Below are 15,376 nucleotides of genomic sequence, written 5' to 3' on the forward strand. Positions count from 1 at the left end.
CTTGTAGTAGAAGCTTGTTGATTGGGTGCTGCTGATTATCTTCAGGTAGGTGTTTCTACTAGGTAGAGAGAAAGGATTTAAGAAAAGGTGAGGCGAGAATGTGTGCTTGTACAGAAGTAGCCTGCTGTCACCTGTATATGTTCTCAGAGCAAATGCATGTAAGAATTCTGTTTCTCAGATTATTCGTTTAGTTTTCTCCACAGCTAGAATGCTATTTCCTGTTTAATCAGGAAGGGAGAAAAAGCAGCATGGCTTGTGCACCAGGAGTGGTGGTGTTCTCCTAGCTGTGTGTACGGCGTGCTTACAGTTGGGAGGTGCAGAGAGGGTAGTGCTCAATCACATGATAGTGCCTGTCTGGCAGGTGTCTGTAGTGTGAGCAGAGAAACCAACTGTTCACTATTTTGGGTAAATGAGGTTGGCTCTTACTGCAAGTGGCCCCATGAAGGAGTCCACGCATCTGTTGATAAGCACTGCTCTGCATACTGGGATCCTGAATGCTTATAGCCGCTTGCTGAAACAGTGGAGTTTCTGACTGAGCTTTGAGATAGTAGGAAGAAAAGTTTTGCCAAGAACCTTGCTGATTTTAATCTTTAGATGTTGGCTGTCAGGATTTGTCTGTGCCTCAAGTACCTCTCTGTTCCTATGCAATCACAGCCTTGGAATCTAGCAGTAAACTGATTTTTTTGGTTCACTTTACCACTTGGTGCAGTGACTGAAACCTGGTAGAGAGGGACTGTGGTAAGGGTTTCTTGTGAGGATTAAGCACCCCTTCCACTATCCTGGGACGCCTCCTGTGTTACAGCATCTGTCTTCAGGTCCAGGGATTTCCTCTAATATGTTGGATAAAGCCAAGACACTGCAGCCTGCCTATGTTGGGATTGTGCCGCTTGCAGAGACTGTGTCAAAGCAAGGGAAGAGCTATTCAAGCACGTATCAAGATTCATACCACAGTTTACGAGAAGGTTAGCAGGCTCTGCTTTCTTTGTTGTAGACATTGTATAATTAGTTTGTGGTTTATTTGTTTGCATATTGAACCTGCCTGCTTTTTCTTTTCTGGGCAGTAGTCCAGATTACGGGTTTCCCACTGACTCCTGTGACCCGTTGTCCCCGAGCGCGCTCATAAGCATGTCACTGGACAAGGTTGGAGCTCTGTATGTAGTGACTTGCAGTGCTGGACCTTGGGACAATTCCACTTGCATTTGGAAGTTTTAATTTCAGAATTTAAATTTCTTCCTCTCCTCTGTGTCTATAGGGCTCTTGTGAGCAATGTTTTAAGGCTGTTTCATTAAAGGTGTAAAGGCTTGTTCTGGAGTGGCAACTCTGCCTTGAAGGAAATAGAATATCATGTTTTAAGTTTCAGTGTGGTGGTGTTTGGAGAATGTGAAAGGAGTGGGGTGTGTGTATGTAAGTGTGATTCTGTTTTAGTTAATGGTATTCTCCTGCAGATACATGTGATTTTCAATGGGTGTATGACAATTCTGAAACATTATATGGATAGTTGGAGGTCAGATTTAAGGGAGTGATATCTATGAGGAAGAAGATCTGGAAGAATTGAAGAAGAAAGCGAAGATGAAAACAGACAGTGGTCCATTCATAGTGTGCAGCGTAATAAATAGCAACAAACAGGAACCTGGAAAAGATTGCAGAGAAGAATGGCAGAACATAATAAAATGCCAGTGGCAAATATAACAAGATTCATGTTTTGTCAGGAACACTGGGCCCATCTAGCTACAGGTGAAATTTGAATGGAAACTTGCAGGAGTGAACCAGGATCTTGAGCTCAGTGGCCTCAGAAATAAGGTGATAGGGAATTTCAGCTCCAAGTACTGTGAACTGAAACGAGTGGAAAATCGCTTTCAGTGGCATTTGGGACAGAAAAGTAAAGGGTGGTAGGAGTTGAGGACAGAAAGCCAGATAAAATAAGGCAGTGTTTGTTGTGGAAAGATAGCCAGTGTGTGGAAGATGATTGTGTTTAGAAGATTTTTCTCTCGTATGCAGCTCCAGGCCTGCTGAGGCTGCCAAACAAAACTGTTAAGTTTCTACCCGCTATTGTCACTTCCCCTACCAAGCCTCTTTAATATATATCAAGCATTAGTTTGTTACTAGATTTTTAAAATATACTTGCCTTTTTTCTTTTTTTCTTTTTCTCTTTTTTTTTTTTTCCATTGGAATGCTGTTTGTTGAACAAATATGGAAAAAGAAAAGAAAACTGAAGTCACAGTCCTCAAAGTCAAGTTTGGGAGTTATAAATCCATTGGTATAGGCAGTATTCCCAGATTATTTTGCTCGGGAGGCAAAGAACTGCAGCACATCAATCTTCAGAAGAAAAAAACAAACCAAATAAAAGAAGTCAGAACTTGCGTCTGTCTTGTATTTGCAAGGCATTAATTTTCACAGAAGGTGAGCACTCTGCATTTAGATGTGCCAGGATACAACTTTTATCCAGTCCCTACAGTCACTATCCACAGGCCCTACAGGGGGATAACATGTGGAACTACAAAAATGCAATTCTGTCATACTTTCATTATTATAAAAAATGTTTGTAGGTGTCTCAAGTTGAAGTGAATTAAGGTAATTGAATTCTTGTATAATTCTGAGTATTGAAAAAGCTGTGTTGACTCTGCAAAGTCTAGCAATATCATCAGCCTACCCTATGTCTAATGCATGGTACTCTATGTGATGAGGAAAGCGGCTTTATACCAGCTGCCAAATGAAAGGTAGGGAAGAGAAATAGATTCTTCCAGCGTCTTTCATTTCAGAAGAGAAAAGAATAACCCTTTGCTCCATTCAAGTCTCCTGCAGTCTTGGGGTGCCTGTTGTATTTGTGCTGTAGTGTGCACTGTGTTTTCCAGAGCCGAATCTTCAGGCAGTGGAGAAGCAGATGCAGTCGTGTGAAACCTTAAGGAAGCTCTTCAAGTCCAGAATTAGCATTCAGCTGAAACTATAATGATTGTAGTACCCTAAAAATGTGACGGTTTAGTTTTATTATCAGTTGGGACATCTTCCTCGCTCTTTACCACACACAGGTGAATTAGTGCTGGTCTGCTTTCTCCTTTTAATAAAGCCAGGCAAATAAGGGATGTTTGTATTACACCGACAGTGCTCATACCTTAATGAATCTCATGAGAAGCAGCTGCCTGGAACAGACTTTGTTTTATTTCCTTGCTTCTAGAAAACAGATGGCCTCCTAAATCTGATTTATAATTTTTTTTTTAAATTGGGACTGGACATTGAAGTTTGGGAACTGGTGATCTTTTCCACACAGAAATGGATTTAACATGGGGAAGTCAAAAAACATATGCTTGTATTTTTAAAAGTATGTGTTGGGGCAGTTATTTGTAAAATTCCTAGAATTCAGGAATCTATAAACATGTTTTCTATTCAAGAATGCCTTGAAATGATTTAGTTTTTAAATACCAGAGCCCAGTTTGCAGTTTCTAGACCAGTCAACACAACAGTATGATAGCCCCTCATAGGAGATACAAAGAGAGAATTGCAGAAAGCTGCTTAAAAACCAGTTAGCATTCATGTGAGTCTAGCTTAGAATTAAGTACTTCCGCAAGTAAATTTCAACAGTAAATTCCAACTTTTCCACTTCTGTCCTTCATTCATTGCTCTTAAATGAAACACTTTTTTGGGTCAAGTCCTCCCTTAAAAAATGTTCAGTGTGACTCAGGGGGTGACACTGAAACTCACCTGTCTTTTTCCAAGATTTGTGTCTCAGGGGCCAGACACACGAACAAGTTCCTGCATGCCATCCGATCTGCTGTAGCTGTGTGCACATTCTTAGTCCACAGCAAATGGCAGGTAATTTGAGTTAGCTTAGCCTTTGATTAAACTATTAATATCTGTTCAGTACTTTGAAGAGATCAAGAGTCATGCAAGTGTTGTTAACATACAGCTTTCTTCATGAGTGACCTAGACCTTATTGTCACAAATGCCACTGACCAGTTAGAGCTGGTCAGTGGCCATTCCTCTTCCAGTAGAGGGCAGAAGAACCTGCATGAGTAGACTTGGAAGCTTTCCACACCAAGGAGATCCCCAGCAAGAGAGCAGCCCCTGCCTCTGAGGCACCTGCACAGGAACGTAGGGTGACCTTTTCCTGTAAAGATTGGTCTGTGTCTTTCTACTTCAGAGTGGACAGGAAGGTACTGTGGGGGATGTCAAAGCAGTGTCTCGTGCAAATGCATGGGCAATGCAGGTCAGAAAACAGTCACAAAATGTAACAGACGCATCTCCGTATTATGGCCAGATATGACCCACAAATCAGAATTATTTATATAAATAGTGCTCTGATCTGGAAAGACATAAAAACCAATCTGCTGGCACTTCCTGTGGCAAATCCAGAGGTGCACCAGACATATGTAGCCTCGTGCTGCAGCTAGTGTTTGCAAATGTGTGGCACAGTGACTGTGACTATGCTTAAAAGTTAGGTGGTGCTATGAAGGAAAGATAATGATATATTAATGTGAGGTGGATCAAAGTTGGCAGTAAGATGGCAATTTAAATTTAGTTCTGCTTAATTCCCGGTGTGCCTTGTTCAACTGGGAAAAGTAGAGGTGTTTCAGGGTATTTGCTAACTTTATGACATGAGTGGGAAGCTTAGGAAAAGGGCTAACACTGAATGACCAGGGCTTTTATAAGTCAGTCCTTATCAGTGGAAGGAGAGTCATAGCATTATCCCTGGAGTCCTGCTGCCTTAATGTGTTTTTGGTTTTTTGGATATGACATGTTTTTCTCTCTTGGAGTTTACTGAACTATTCCTGTCAGTGTAATGATCCCCAGCTGTTGCTTTAGCCCTAGCTATTTTCATTCTGGGAACGGGAGGAGGAGGAGGAAGAGGAAGAGAGGGACAGAGAAAGGCTAGCTTATTTGCCACACTGTGATCTATTTGTCAAAAACCAATTACTATAATACTTTCTTTAGCACAAACTAATGCAGAAAGAGTTGTGGATTCAGGTCTGCAGGAGCAAGAAGATGTAAGGACTCAATACATGCAGAAAACAAAAAGAATAGAAACTGGGTGCGGTGTGATGAGTACAGCTGTCAATAGCATTTATGCAGGCAATGCTTTGAACTAGTAATGATACCAAGTAAAATCTGCAGTAAGTACTTTCCTGTTCTGCCAACTGAATTTTTTTCACAGTTGAGCTGAGCTTCATATTCAGTGGCAGTGATGCTTGGGTAGTGGTAATGCCAGCAACTGGGAAACATATTAATAAAGCTTGGAAAAACTTGTGTGGCTTTTTAATTATTCATTATTTGATAATTAGCTGCTGTTAATTTTTTTAGAAGAAAATATCTGTATTTATACTTTTAAACAACAAATGACTGATGTTTCCATGGAACTGAAAAGCAGATGCCTTTTTGAAAGCAGAACTAGGATAGTTAAGCTCAGATTGCCTGTTTTGCATCCAGAAACAACTTCTGCAGTTAACATGCTTGTTCAAAGTCTTTGCCAGACAGATGTCAGTGTGACTCTCCTGCCTAAAGAAGATAAGGGTCAATGACAGTTGTGGTTTCTGCTCATGTTTTTGGATCCACATCAGGTTGCCTGTGTAAATCTTATCTTGGTACTTCTATCATCTGTAAGGTCTGTCAGTAGTCACCTCAGATTTTTCAGTGTTCTGTCACACCTGCAAGTCATTGATCAACACTTATCGAATATCTGTACCAAAAATAAGTGCCTGCTTAGGTCTTTCCTTTCGTGAGTCAACTCCCATCTACCCAGTCTTTTCTGAGCATTGAATTACTGATTTTGTCACCTGCTGCATCAATAAATTTTGATCCAAAATGTTAAAGCAGCACATTTCTTGGCAAGAACCTCTGCAGCCTGTGGTAGAAAATGGGATATGGGTCCTGACATAGCTTAGGTTTACCAAATGAAAACATGCAGAGAGCCTATAGGGAAAATCGTCTTTTTTTTTTCTTGCAGTGGGCCTGTAAGTGGATGCATAATCTGCTGAATGGCATTAACCTGGAACAAAACTCATGGTTTTCTTTTATGTAGGCTAGTGGAAGTAGATACAGTATTTTTTCCTGGTGGTATGTAAAATTTACTTATCTATTATCTCTCCAAATGAAGAGCTTACCTACAATAGCTGAAGTACATTCCAAATGTCGATTACTAGTAAGAACTACAAAATGGTTTTTGCTTATCAGGTGGGTAGAAGAGCTGTGGAGGTGACCTACTGTCAAAGTTCATTATGTATGTAATATAGTAAGTGTTCTTCCAAGAAAACAAAGCCGATGAAGCTAACAAGAAATGTGAAAGAAAGTCAGTAATAAGGAAGGGGATATATTGCTTTCAGACATGGCTTCTTTCCAAAATTGACAGTGAAAATTAGTGAAATCCAGGCTTTCTGGGCAATCCTATTTTTATACCTTTCAGAAGTAAACAGCTGTAAAGAAAATATTTTGGAAAAAAAAAAACAACAAAACCCCAATCCTGTTTGAAAGTTTTCAGTAGAAGTGCCCATAATGGATTTTTCTCCATAGTAGGTCCAGGGATCATCTGTTGCAGCAATGCTTATAAAGATCTCATTCCATGGTCTCCATTCCCAAAGACAGCTCATGGGTCTGACACCATTCTGAGGGTATTTTCCATAACGTCTCTGCTGCACATTTAACATCTGTTTAGTAACCTTCTTCACTGAAACACTTGCCAGGGCACAAACATTGGAGGTGGGTCTAAGTGGTACTCTCTGGGTGACAGAAGGAAGAGATCTGCTTCAGCCTTTCTTTGTGTGAAGTTTCCCCAGCTTAATGCTGCTACGTGTTCCTCTAGTATTAACGGCATGGAGACTGTAGTGGTGTTTTTTTGTCGGACTTGAATGTGGCAGTGGCTCTGTTCTTTGATTACTCATCTCTGCAAATTTCACAGCAGTGCTGGAAACCAGGATGTACGCAATCCCTTTGAGTGTTTTGGGCAGTATTACAAGCAGCATGTTACCTGTCCTTGCAAACAGCTGTGGGGTTTTCTTGCTTATTTTAGTGAGTGCTATTTCTAATGCTCTTTTTCTTCACTTTCGCTTTCCTGCACTTTCATGCCTGTTTCTGTGTTATACTTACAGGTGAAAGCCCTTCTATGCCTGCTTGCAGTTCACACCATTTTTCATGCTCTGATGTCAGATTGTCCCTTTTCAGAAGTGGAAGACAACATTTTAGAAGTAGATGCTAAGCTAGTAGTACCTTTGTGCCTCACTAAGAGACTTCTTTTACTGCTGCTAATAATAGCTGTCACATTGACTGCAGGCAGTTTAAAACGAGGATTGTATCTTCAGGGCTGACATGTGACAGTGAATCTAACTACAGAGGTTGCAAACATAGTCACCACGTAGCTATCTCCCTTGTGTTTCTGCTGGAGGGAGCAACAGAAAGGAAATGAGTCTGCCCTTCACTTGCTTTTGTTCAGTATATTAGCAAAAGCCCACCTCTGTTAGCAGTTGGAGAGAACCACTGCATGCAGTGAGTATGGGAGTACCTGCTGCTGCCGGCGGTCTCCTCTGTGTCCTTCAGTTAGAGGAGTGAGCCAGCAGTAGCATTTTAAACATCTGCAGAATTTGTCCACCAGTCTGAAGTCAGTGGTCATGCAGGCCATTCTGGGCTTCTGGGTTTTTTTAGTTTGCTGATTGACCTGTTACACAGAATTATATTATTTAGATATTTATAGCTATGATAGCACTTAAGAACCACATTAAGCCTCATAGCTGAATTTGTTTTCAATGCTGTGGATCTTCCCTTGTGGAAAAACCCAAGAAAGTTCATCCTGGAGATCTTTAGTTCAGAGTTTTGAGAGAAAGTAAATATCCAAAGAGAAAGTAAAAAGTAGTAGGTCATTGTTGTATGATCAGAGTTTAAAAGAGTTTGAGGGGATTTGATGTGCGTTTTTGTATGTAATAGGAATTATGGGGATCAGAATTTTGTATGTAATAGGAATACTGGGCTGCTGTGAAAGAACTGTTTTTTAATGTACAGGGATATGATGGCCATAGCTTGTAAATTTTTTACAAGTAGAAATGGGATTGTAATAAAATTGTCCTTAAACTATAAAGAAGGTACCAAACTGTTGCAGTACCAAGGCTGGGATCTTTATTTGAACCTCAGATGCCATGACTGTGGCATGTGTTCTTCGCACTCTTTGGGAAAACAGCAAAGATGTTTCTCACTACCATGAATTAAAGAAATGTAATTCCTTGTCACATCCACCTGAAATGCTTGCTAAGAGAGGATGCTGGGGCTTGGACAGAAGCTCGTGGCAGGAATGCTAACTGGATAGACAATGCTGATTCTTTATTTTACATATAATATGCATGTTGGGCAAAACTACTTTTGTTCTGTGTCTCTTGAAATAACTGGCAGCACAATCAACTGGCTGAAGCTGGCTGATTCTCAAGCTAGCTAAATTAAAATGAGAAGGGCCAGCTTTCCAGGTTTCCTATATAACTGGTTAATTACTTCTTCTAAAGAACTTCTGGTTTTGTGTTTAAATTTGCATACTTCTGAGTCCTTTTTTCTACCATTTGTGGAAAACCACATTTGCTCCCATTTGCATTTAGTTTCAGTAAACCACATATCTTTAGATGGTTAAGAATCTGAAATGGTCTTGGAAATACAGAATTATTCCACGTTTAAGTGGGAAACCCAGAAACAGAGCTCATATGTCAAGGTGTCCCAGCTGTTACCACAGAAGTTCTGTGGTTTCTTGACCATTAGATGATTTCTGTGGAGGGAACTCTTCTATCTGCAGAGGGTGCAGTGTGGCAGAAGGAAGGCTGAATTACTGGGCCAACAACACAGTCTCTGAGAAATATTTGAGGAAGTTTTTGGCCTTGATGTGAGAGGCTGTTAGTACGCTGGAGCACTGTGCTGTAGCAGAAATTGCAGTATGGGAGGTGAGTTATGAAGGAAAAATATTAGGCCATGTCTCTTATTGATGGAAGAGGCATTCAAGGATTTCCACATCAATTTTAGTATTATAAACATGTCCAGTCATGTGTTTTATGGATGTATCTGGGCACTGTCTCAAGACTTGATATTTTTCTGCTTATCAGAAGCACACAAAAACATACTATCCCTTGAACTCAGAGGTTTAAATAAAATGAAAAATTGTTCAGATTCTGATGTATCTTCAAACATGGGTTTTTTTTTCTTTTTTTTCTATATAATTTTTCAGAACAAATATAAACAACTCTTATGTCTCATCTGTAATGAAAATTAAAAGGTTGGAGGTCTTTCTTATTACAGGCAGAGATACCTCTTTCTTTACTAGCAAAAAAATGAAAAAGGTTCAAACTTGTTTTTCGCTTGTATCTTGCCTTTTGTACTGTCACATTAGTAGACAGCTGTAGATCTGATTATTTGATTATATCTACCCATTCCTTCTTTTTCCTTCATTTGTTCCCATCTGCCACATCATATTAAATTATCTGGGAGCATTTCTTCCCAGGGGCTTCCCTGCAAAGTGGTTAAGGGCAGTGTTAGTTCCTCCTTGTTCATTGTTTCATGGAAATATATAAATCAGTAGTCTGTGACTCAAGTTTACACAGGGAGTTGGGAAATTTTCCCTGTTTCCCCCTCCCCTCAAAACTCCTCTTCCAGCTATAAGTAGTAACAATGGATATATAGATGGCATCAGCAAGTGCTGATTACAGCTAATATTTACTGTTATGATACTGGTGCATCAATTTTAGATAGACCTTTCCACCTAGGCATTTTGTTATAGGTCATCTTGTTGAATCATGCTTGGTAGCCAAATTCCATAGATATGGGTATGTGCCTAGTTATTCACGTGCTTAGTTTTCATCTAACCAGTATTACTGGGGCAAAATGGTTTTATAAGAATCAGTACCCTGCGCAGAAAGCAAACCAGCTTTTCCTGTTAACAAGCTTTTTTTCATGTTGCATATCTTACTAAATATACCAGGTTATAGATGTATTTCAGGTTAATTTCTTAAAGTCCTGTTTTAACAGTTTCAGTGACTGCTGAAATGAACTACTAGATGTAGTAAGATTTCATTATAAGAGTGGGCTTTTATGCATTCAATGGAAAGACCTGTGTACTAAGAGTAATACATTTATTTGATTTAAAAAGTTTGGTATTAAAGAAGACAAAACTGGTGTGAGCCAGCAACATTTTGGTAATATGTGAGGATGGAAGTAGATCCTTTGGCTTTTGATTGTGTATTTGCTTCTGATTCTATATTCTTTGGGGACCAGCCTCTTCTGTAGGTTGAGATCTTTGATTCAGCTAAATTACCCGTATCAAAGAATCTGTATTTATCTGTCTCCACTAAGCTATTTAATGCCTCATAATATTGGCTTGTTAAAAGATAATACATTCAACTATGGCATCATCCTTTGAGAACATTTAGAAAAAATAATTCCTATTTCACATTTCTCTTCCAGCAGCATTGTCCCAGCAAAAAGGTGCTATTGACCTGTACCTTGGGTTCTTTTTTGTTTCCAGTAGTCAAAACTAGTCTCCTGGAATACAGTCATATAGACAGTACATCTTGTCTGTCAGCGGGCGTGTGTCATGCCCGTGTCATAAGCTGTATGTCATGTCAATGATTTTACATGACCCAAGAGCATTCTGAGCTGTAGAAACTTTGAAGAGTGTGATTTTATCAAGAAACAAGCCCTTCGTGTCCTGAGGGTGAGAGTCAGTTAATTTTCTCTCTTCTTCCACTTTTTGTGTTCTTAAATCATAGAATCATAGAATAGTTAGGGTTGGAAAGGACCTTAAGATCATCTAGTTCCAACCCCCCCTGCCATGGGCAGGGACACCTCACACTAAACCATATCACCCAAGGCCTCATCCAACCTAGTCTTGAACACTGCCAGGGATGGAGCATTCACAACCTCCCTCGGCAACCTATTCCAGTGCCTCACCACCCTAACAGGAAAGAATTTCCTCCTTAGGTCCAATCTAAACTTCCCCTGAATGACCAGTTGCTCTGTATAGTTTTCTGTACTTTTCAGCTGCTCTTAAAAGCTTCTGGGCATTTGAGAGTCTAAAGGCTTTTGGAATTGCTGGATGGAGAAAAACAACCCTGGTATTATGTGATCACATGACAACCTGGAATTATTGCTAGCACATCTACTGTGAAATATTTTGAAAGTTGTTTTGGAGGTGAAGGATCTACTCAGTTTTTAAGGGTCTCTTGATAGAGGTTTTAGGCCTACATCAGGCAGAACTGTACCCCTGTTCTTGCATGTACAAACTGTTAATGCTCTCAAAAACTTACTAAGAAGATAAGAAATAAAAGGTGATCATGAAAAAGTTTCAAGTCCTCTCTGCTGGATCTGCCTTGGATGCAGCTGTGTGGCTTTTTCTATTAAACCTCCTGTTTGGCTTTGTACCTGCAGTCATCTCTGTTGGACATAGCTGGGTAAGGAGTTTATCAGTGCTCCTCAAACTGGTGTGAGACACCTGCACATCTAAACCTATTGCAGCAGAACATGCAAATTTCTGCTAAGATTTCTTTCAAGAAATTCACTTTCATCATTCATGTGACCTGCAGTAGGGAACCACTCCTGGTCCTGGTTTGTTTCCTGTTCAGGATCTGCTCCGCAGACCTCCTCTTTGGGTGTAGGGACAATCATCCCAATCCTACTTCTCACAAAGAGAAGACCACAGCATGAATATAATATAAGTGGCTTTTGCCTCTAGTGTGAAAGGTTCTTGTAAGAGTTTTAAGAGACCAAAACAAATTCTCTTTCTGTTCTTTACGCTCTCAAACTCCATTTTCTCTGTAGTATGGTTGCTAAGGAAGAGCTGGGGAAACTGCCTGCATTTTAATAGCAGCTGCAGTAGAGAAAAGAGGTAGTGGAATGTGAGATAGTCTCAAATAGTAAATAAATAAATTTCTGCTTAACTGTCCTTTTGCCCAGGCTTGCTCCAAGCTGTTCTGTAAAATGGATTGAGATGAATACAGCCGTATGGCTGCTATACAAACAATGCAGTGGATGCTTGCAAATTGTGAGGATCAGCAGTGTATCCGCTGCTTCTCCTTCATCCCACAGAGGGACATGATTTTTTGGCATCCCCTTCTCAGGGTAGCAAACTGTCGTATAATCCCTGCAGTTTGGGTGTCATTTACAGTCTGTTTCACTTAAATGCTTCTCTGTTAACTGCACAGTCTGCTTAAATGCAAAGCCAGCATGTATTCCCCATCAGCAGTTAGTGGATTAAAATGCTGTTAGGCTCAAAAAATTGCCTTTAAAAAGGGCACGAAAAGTTGGCTTTTCTTTGTTGGTAACCCCATTCTAGCACATTCTATGTGATATGGGGGGTGTTTTTGATGGCGCCATTAAAACGCAGCTCTGAAAAAAATATGTCATCCACCTCAGGAATTTGAGTTATTTTCAAAATTAATTTTGACCACTGTATACTCACTTGCTCATTGATCACAAATGATGAGAGCTGAATTTTTCTTACAGCATCTTGTATATGCTACAAAAGATTTGGTAATCCTAACCGCCTTTTGCTGCTTCTGTACAGAAAGGTGTTGCAACTGGAGTTTAGCAGATGTTGCCCTTGCTGGTGTATGAACTAGAATCTAATCTGGCTTCTTGCTGAAGCGTGAAATGGCTAATGGGAGTCAACATTTGTTTTGTAAGCAGGCATAGCTGAAAAATGCTCACAAACCAGTTTTAGTGTGAGGGAAGGGTTTTTACACCACGTCTCCAAGGAACTGAACTCAGTCATAAATGTAGGGTATAATTGAAACAATTAAAACAATGGCTGATGTGCTGCATATTCCAAAGCTGAATTTGGCATTGATACTGGTCAAATGTGACTATTTAATCAGAAACTAGGAAAAAATTACCTTCTCAATGTAATTGGAAGGGCTGCTGCTGGCCAAGTGGTAAGTGGAAAGGCGGCTTCACCCGTCAGAGCAGTAGTTACATGGCACTATGACATTTCAGTTAGAGGCCCCAGTTCTCCACAAACAGCTGTGATGATTTTGTTCAGCGATATCCCATGTTGTCAAAGTTGTCTTTTATGGCTGCATATTATAATTAAGTTGGTTCCATATAGGCTGTTGGTTTCATCTAATGGTGTTATACACACGTATGAAAGACTGAAAAATATGTGTGAGCTGCAAATGGTGGCCTAGTGCCATGTTTCCTTGGGCAGTGGTCTCTGACCTTCACAAAGTAAACCCAGTCAGACCTGCTCAGTGCTAGGCCAGTGAAAATTCTCTTAAAAAATCTGCATTGCTACTGAAAGGTAGAGGAGTTATGAACTAACTGGCAGGTTTCCATGCCAGCTTATACTGTATTCATGCTTTCTTGTGAAGTTAAGTGGATGCTGTAGCACAGGACTTTCAAATGGGTTATGCAGAGGTGCTGAACAGTGTACAAAGAAATGACCATGACCCCTTATATTCATAGAGTGCATAGTTTGCTTTTTGCTGATTTTACTTACGCTTGCACTTTCCTCAGCTTAGATAATGAAGTTAGGCTAATTTCACTTGTTCTTTGGTAGTTTCTCTTTCTAATCACATGGTTTATTGATCGGGTTGCAAGGATTAATGTCTCTGTCAAGCAGACTGCTTTCACTGAATTTACAAAATCGATAAATCATGTCTGAGCATACAGGCTAACTGGTTAATATGTGTTTTTTGTCTCGTGCTTGCCTTTTTGCATGGGTATCCCAGGCCAGATCCCAGGGAGTTCTGCCTCCCTCAGCTCCTCTATAGGGTTTCATTTGGCTACAACAGCCTTCCTCCCTTCCTGTTCTGCACTGCTGCTTATGCTGTCTCTGTTGTAATCCACCATATGGCTGTGCTTAATCATTACTTTGGCTGGGCAACCTTGAGTAGCACTTGGGATTCCTGAGAAAAAAAGGTTTTGTAGAGATGTGAGCAGAGTCCCTTTGGCAGTAAGTCTGTATTCAATATAACATGCATAGAGCCTCACCACAGGCTGCAGTTCAAAGCTGTTTGCTTCTTTTCATGAGCTTTCAAGAAACAAGAAATGCAGAATATTTAAGAATTTTTTTTGGTCATAAACTTGTCCTGGTATGTGACATAGTCATAAAATGAGATTGTATTTTGTTTTCTCTTAAAGTGCTGAGATGCAGAGGCTGTAGTCTAGGTTTTTTGTAGTAGGTCTAGTCACACTGTTGAACTCCAAGTGTGGTTTAGAAATAGAAGGGCTTTCAGAGATGTATGTGGAAGGGCAGGCATGCCAATGCAGATTTAGATGACGAGCTGCAAAAAACAACTTAGCTCATTGTAAATATTTGTTCTTGCTACTGCCTACTACTACTGCACCCCTGGACTACGACTAGAGTTAAGTGTCCTGAAAGCATTCATATGCATGCAGCCTCTGTATGTATTAAGCATACAGAGCTGCCACCAGCCATTAGTAGGCAGAAGTAAGCTCTGGTCTTGGAATAGATCTATGGTGTCTCTATTAAGGCAGTTTTATGACAAGAGAAAAAAAAATAAATCATGACTTGCTGTAGCTCACTGCCAGTGTAACTCTGTTGATAGTAGCTGTACCTTGATGTTATTTGTCTCTTAGAGCACTGCCCCTCTTCAGTTCTCTACCCCTCCTCTTAAACTGCTGACTGCAGCCCTTTATACCAGCTCCCACATTTCTCTGGAATATTTTATTAATTCTTGGAACAGTTTATTAGAGATACAAAAATGTTGTTCAAACTTTGTATTTCAGAATTTTTCTTATTTGTGAAATAAATAATGCTCAATTTCAAGTAGGAAAATCAGACAGGCATACAAAGCCCTCAGAATGTTACACAGACTGTGTCATAAGTTGAATGAAAGAGGTGAATAGAAGGGTACCAGTATGGAACTTACTTTCAAGCCTGCAGGCATATACTCTCCTTTGTGTGACCTGATTTATTCTTAATTTGAAAATTATTTTTAAGGTCAAATACAGGGAGAAAGGAGAAGAAAATTGTTGGTCTGTGACTGAAAGGCACTCCAGTCTGAGTAACTTTGAATTTCTCTGGTCATTCTAGACCTTGGCTGAGCTCCATGTACAGCAGCCTTGGATTGGCGCTTGGGACATCTGTTAATCTATATATAGGATTCACACACTTGCACACGTAAACAGGTGATCTCCTAAATATATGAAATGGCATTGGGAACTCCAAGTACTTATTTAAGCCAAAATGAATTCAGGAGTGAACTGAGGTAATCCTTGTTGCCCTCTTCTCTGCCACAAAAGTAAGCTGTATGGGAAAAAAAGTGCATCATGTGCTGATTATAATTTGTGCTTAATATATTTGTACATGTATTCAGAAATCCCAGGAATTACTTACTACTAATTAAAAGTATCCTGAAAATAACCTTTTTCCTATTCTCCAGCTTAGTTCTCTGGACAGTTGCTGGTTTCTTGC

At 40.0% G+C, this 15,376-nt stretch overlaps 1 protein-coding gene across 1 annotated transcript in view; it reads left to right on the forward strand.

The window, feature by feature from the left end:
* Positions 1-369: 369 nt before the first annotated feature.
* Positions 370-15,376, forward strand: part of MRTFA (myocardin related transcription factor A) — a 48,243-nt gene continuing 33,236 nt past the window's right edge. The window contains exon 1 of the mRNA XM_062620456.1: positions 370-962. Coding sequence (XP_062476440.1) covers positions 836-962 — 127 coding nt within the window. The 5' untranslated portion in view covers positions 370-835. The remainder of the gene's footprint in view (positions 963-15,376) is intronic.

The sequence above is a fragment of the Pezoporus occidentalis genome, unplaced genomic scaffold, assembly GCF_034315485.1.
Source record: "Pezoporus occidentalis ecotype Australia unplaced genomic scaffold, CSIRO_AGI_Poc_V1 ctg221, whole genome shotgun sequence".
Taxonomy (NCBI): Eukaryota; Metazoa; Chordata; class Aves; order Psittaciformes; family Psittacidae; genus Pezoporus; species Pezoporus occidentalis.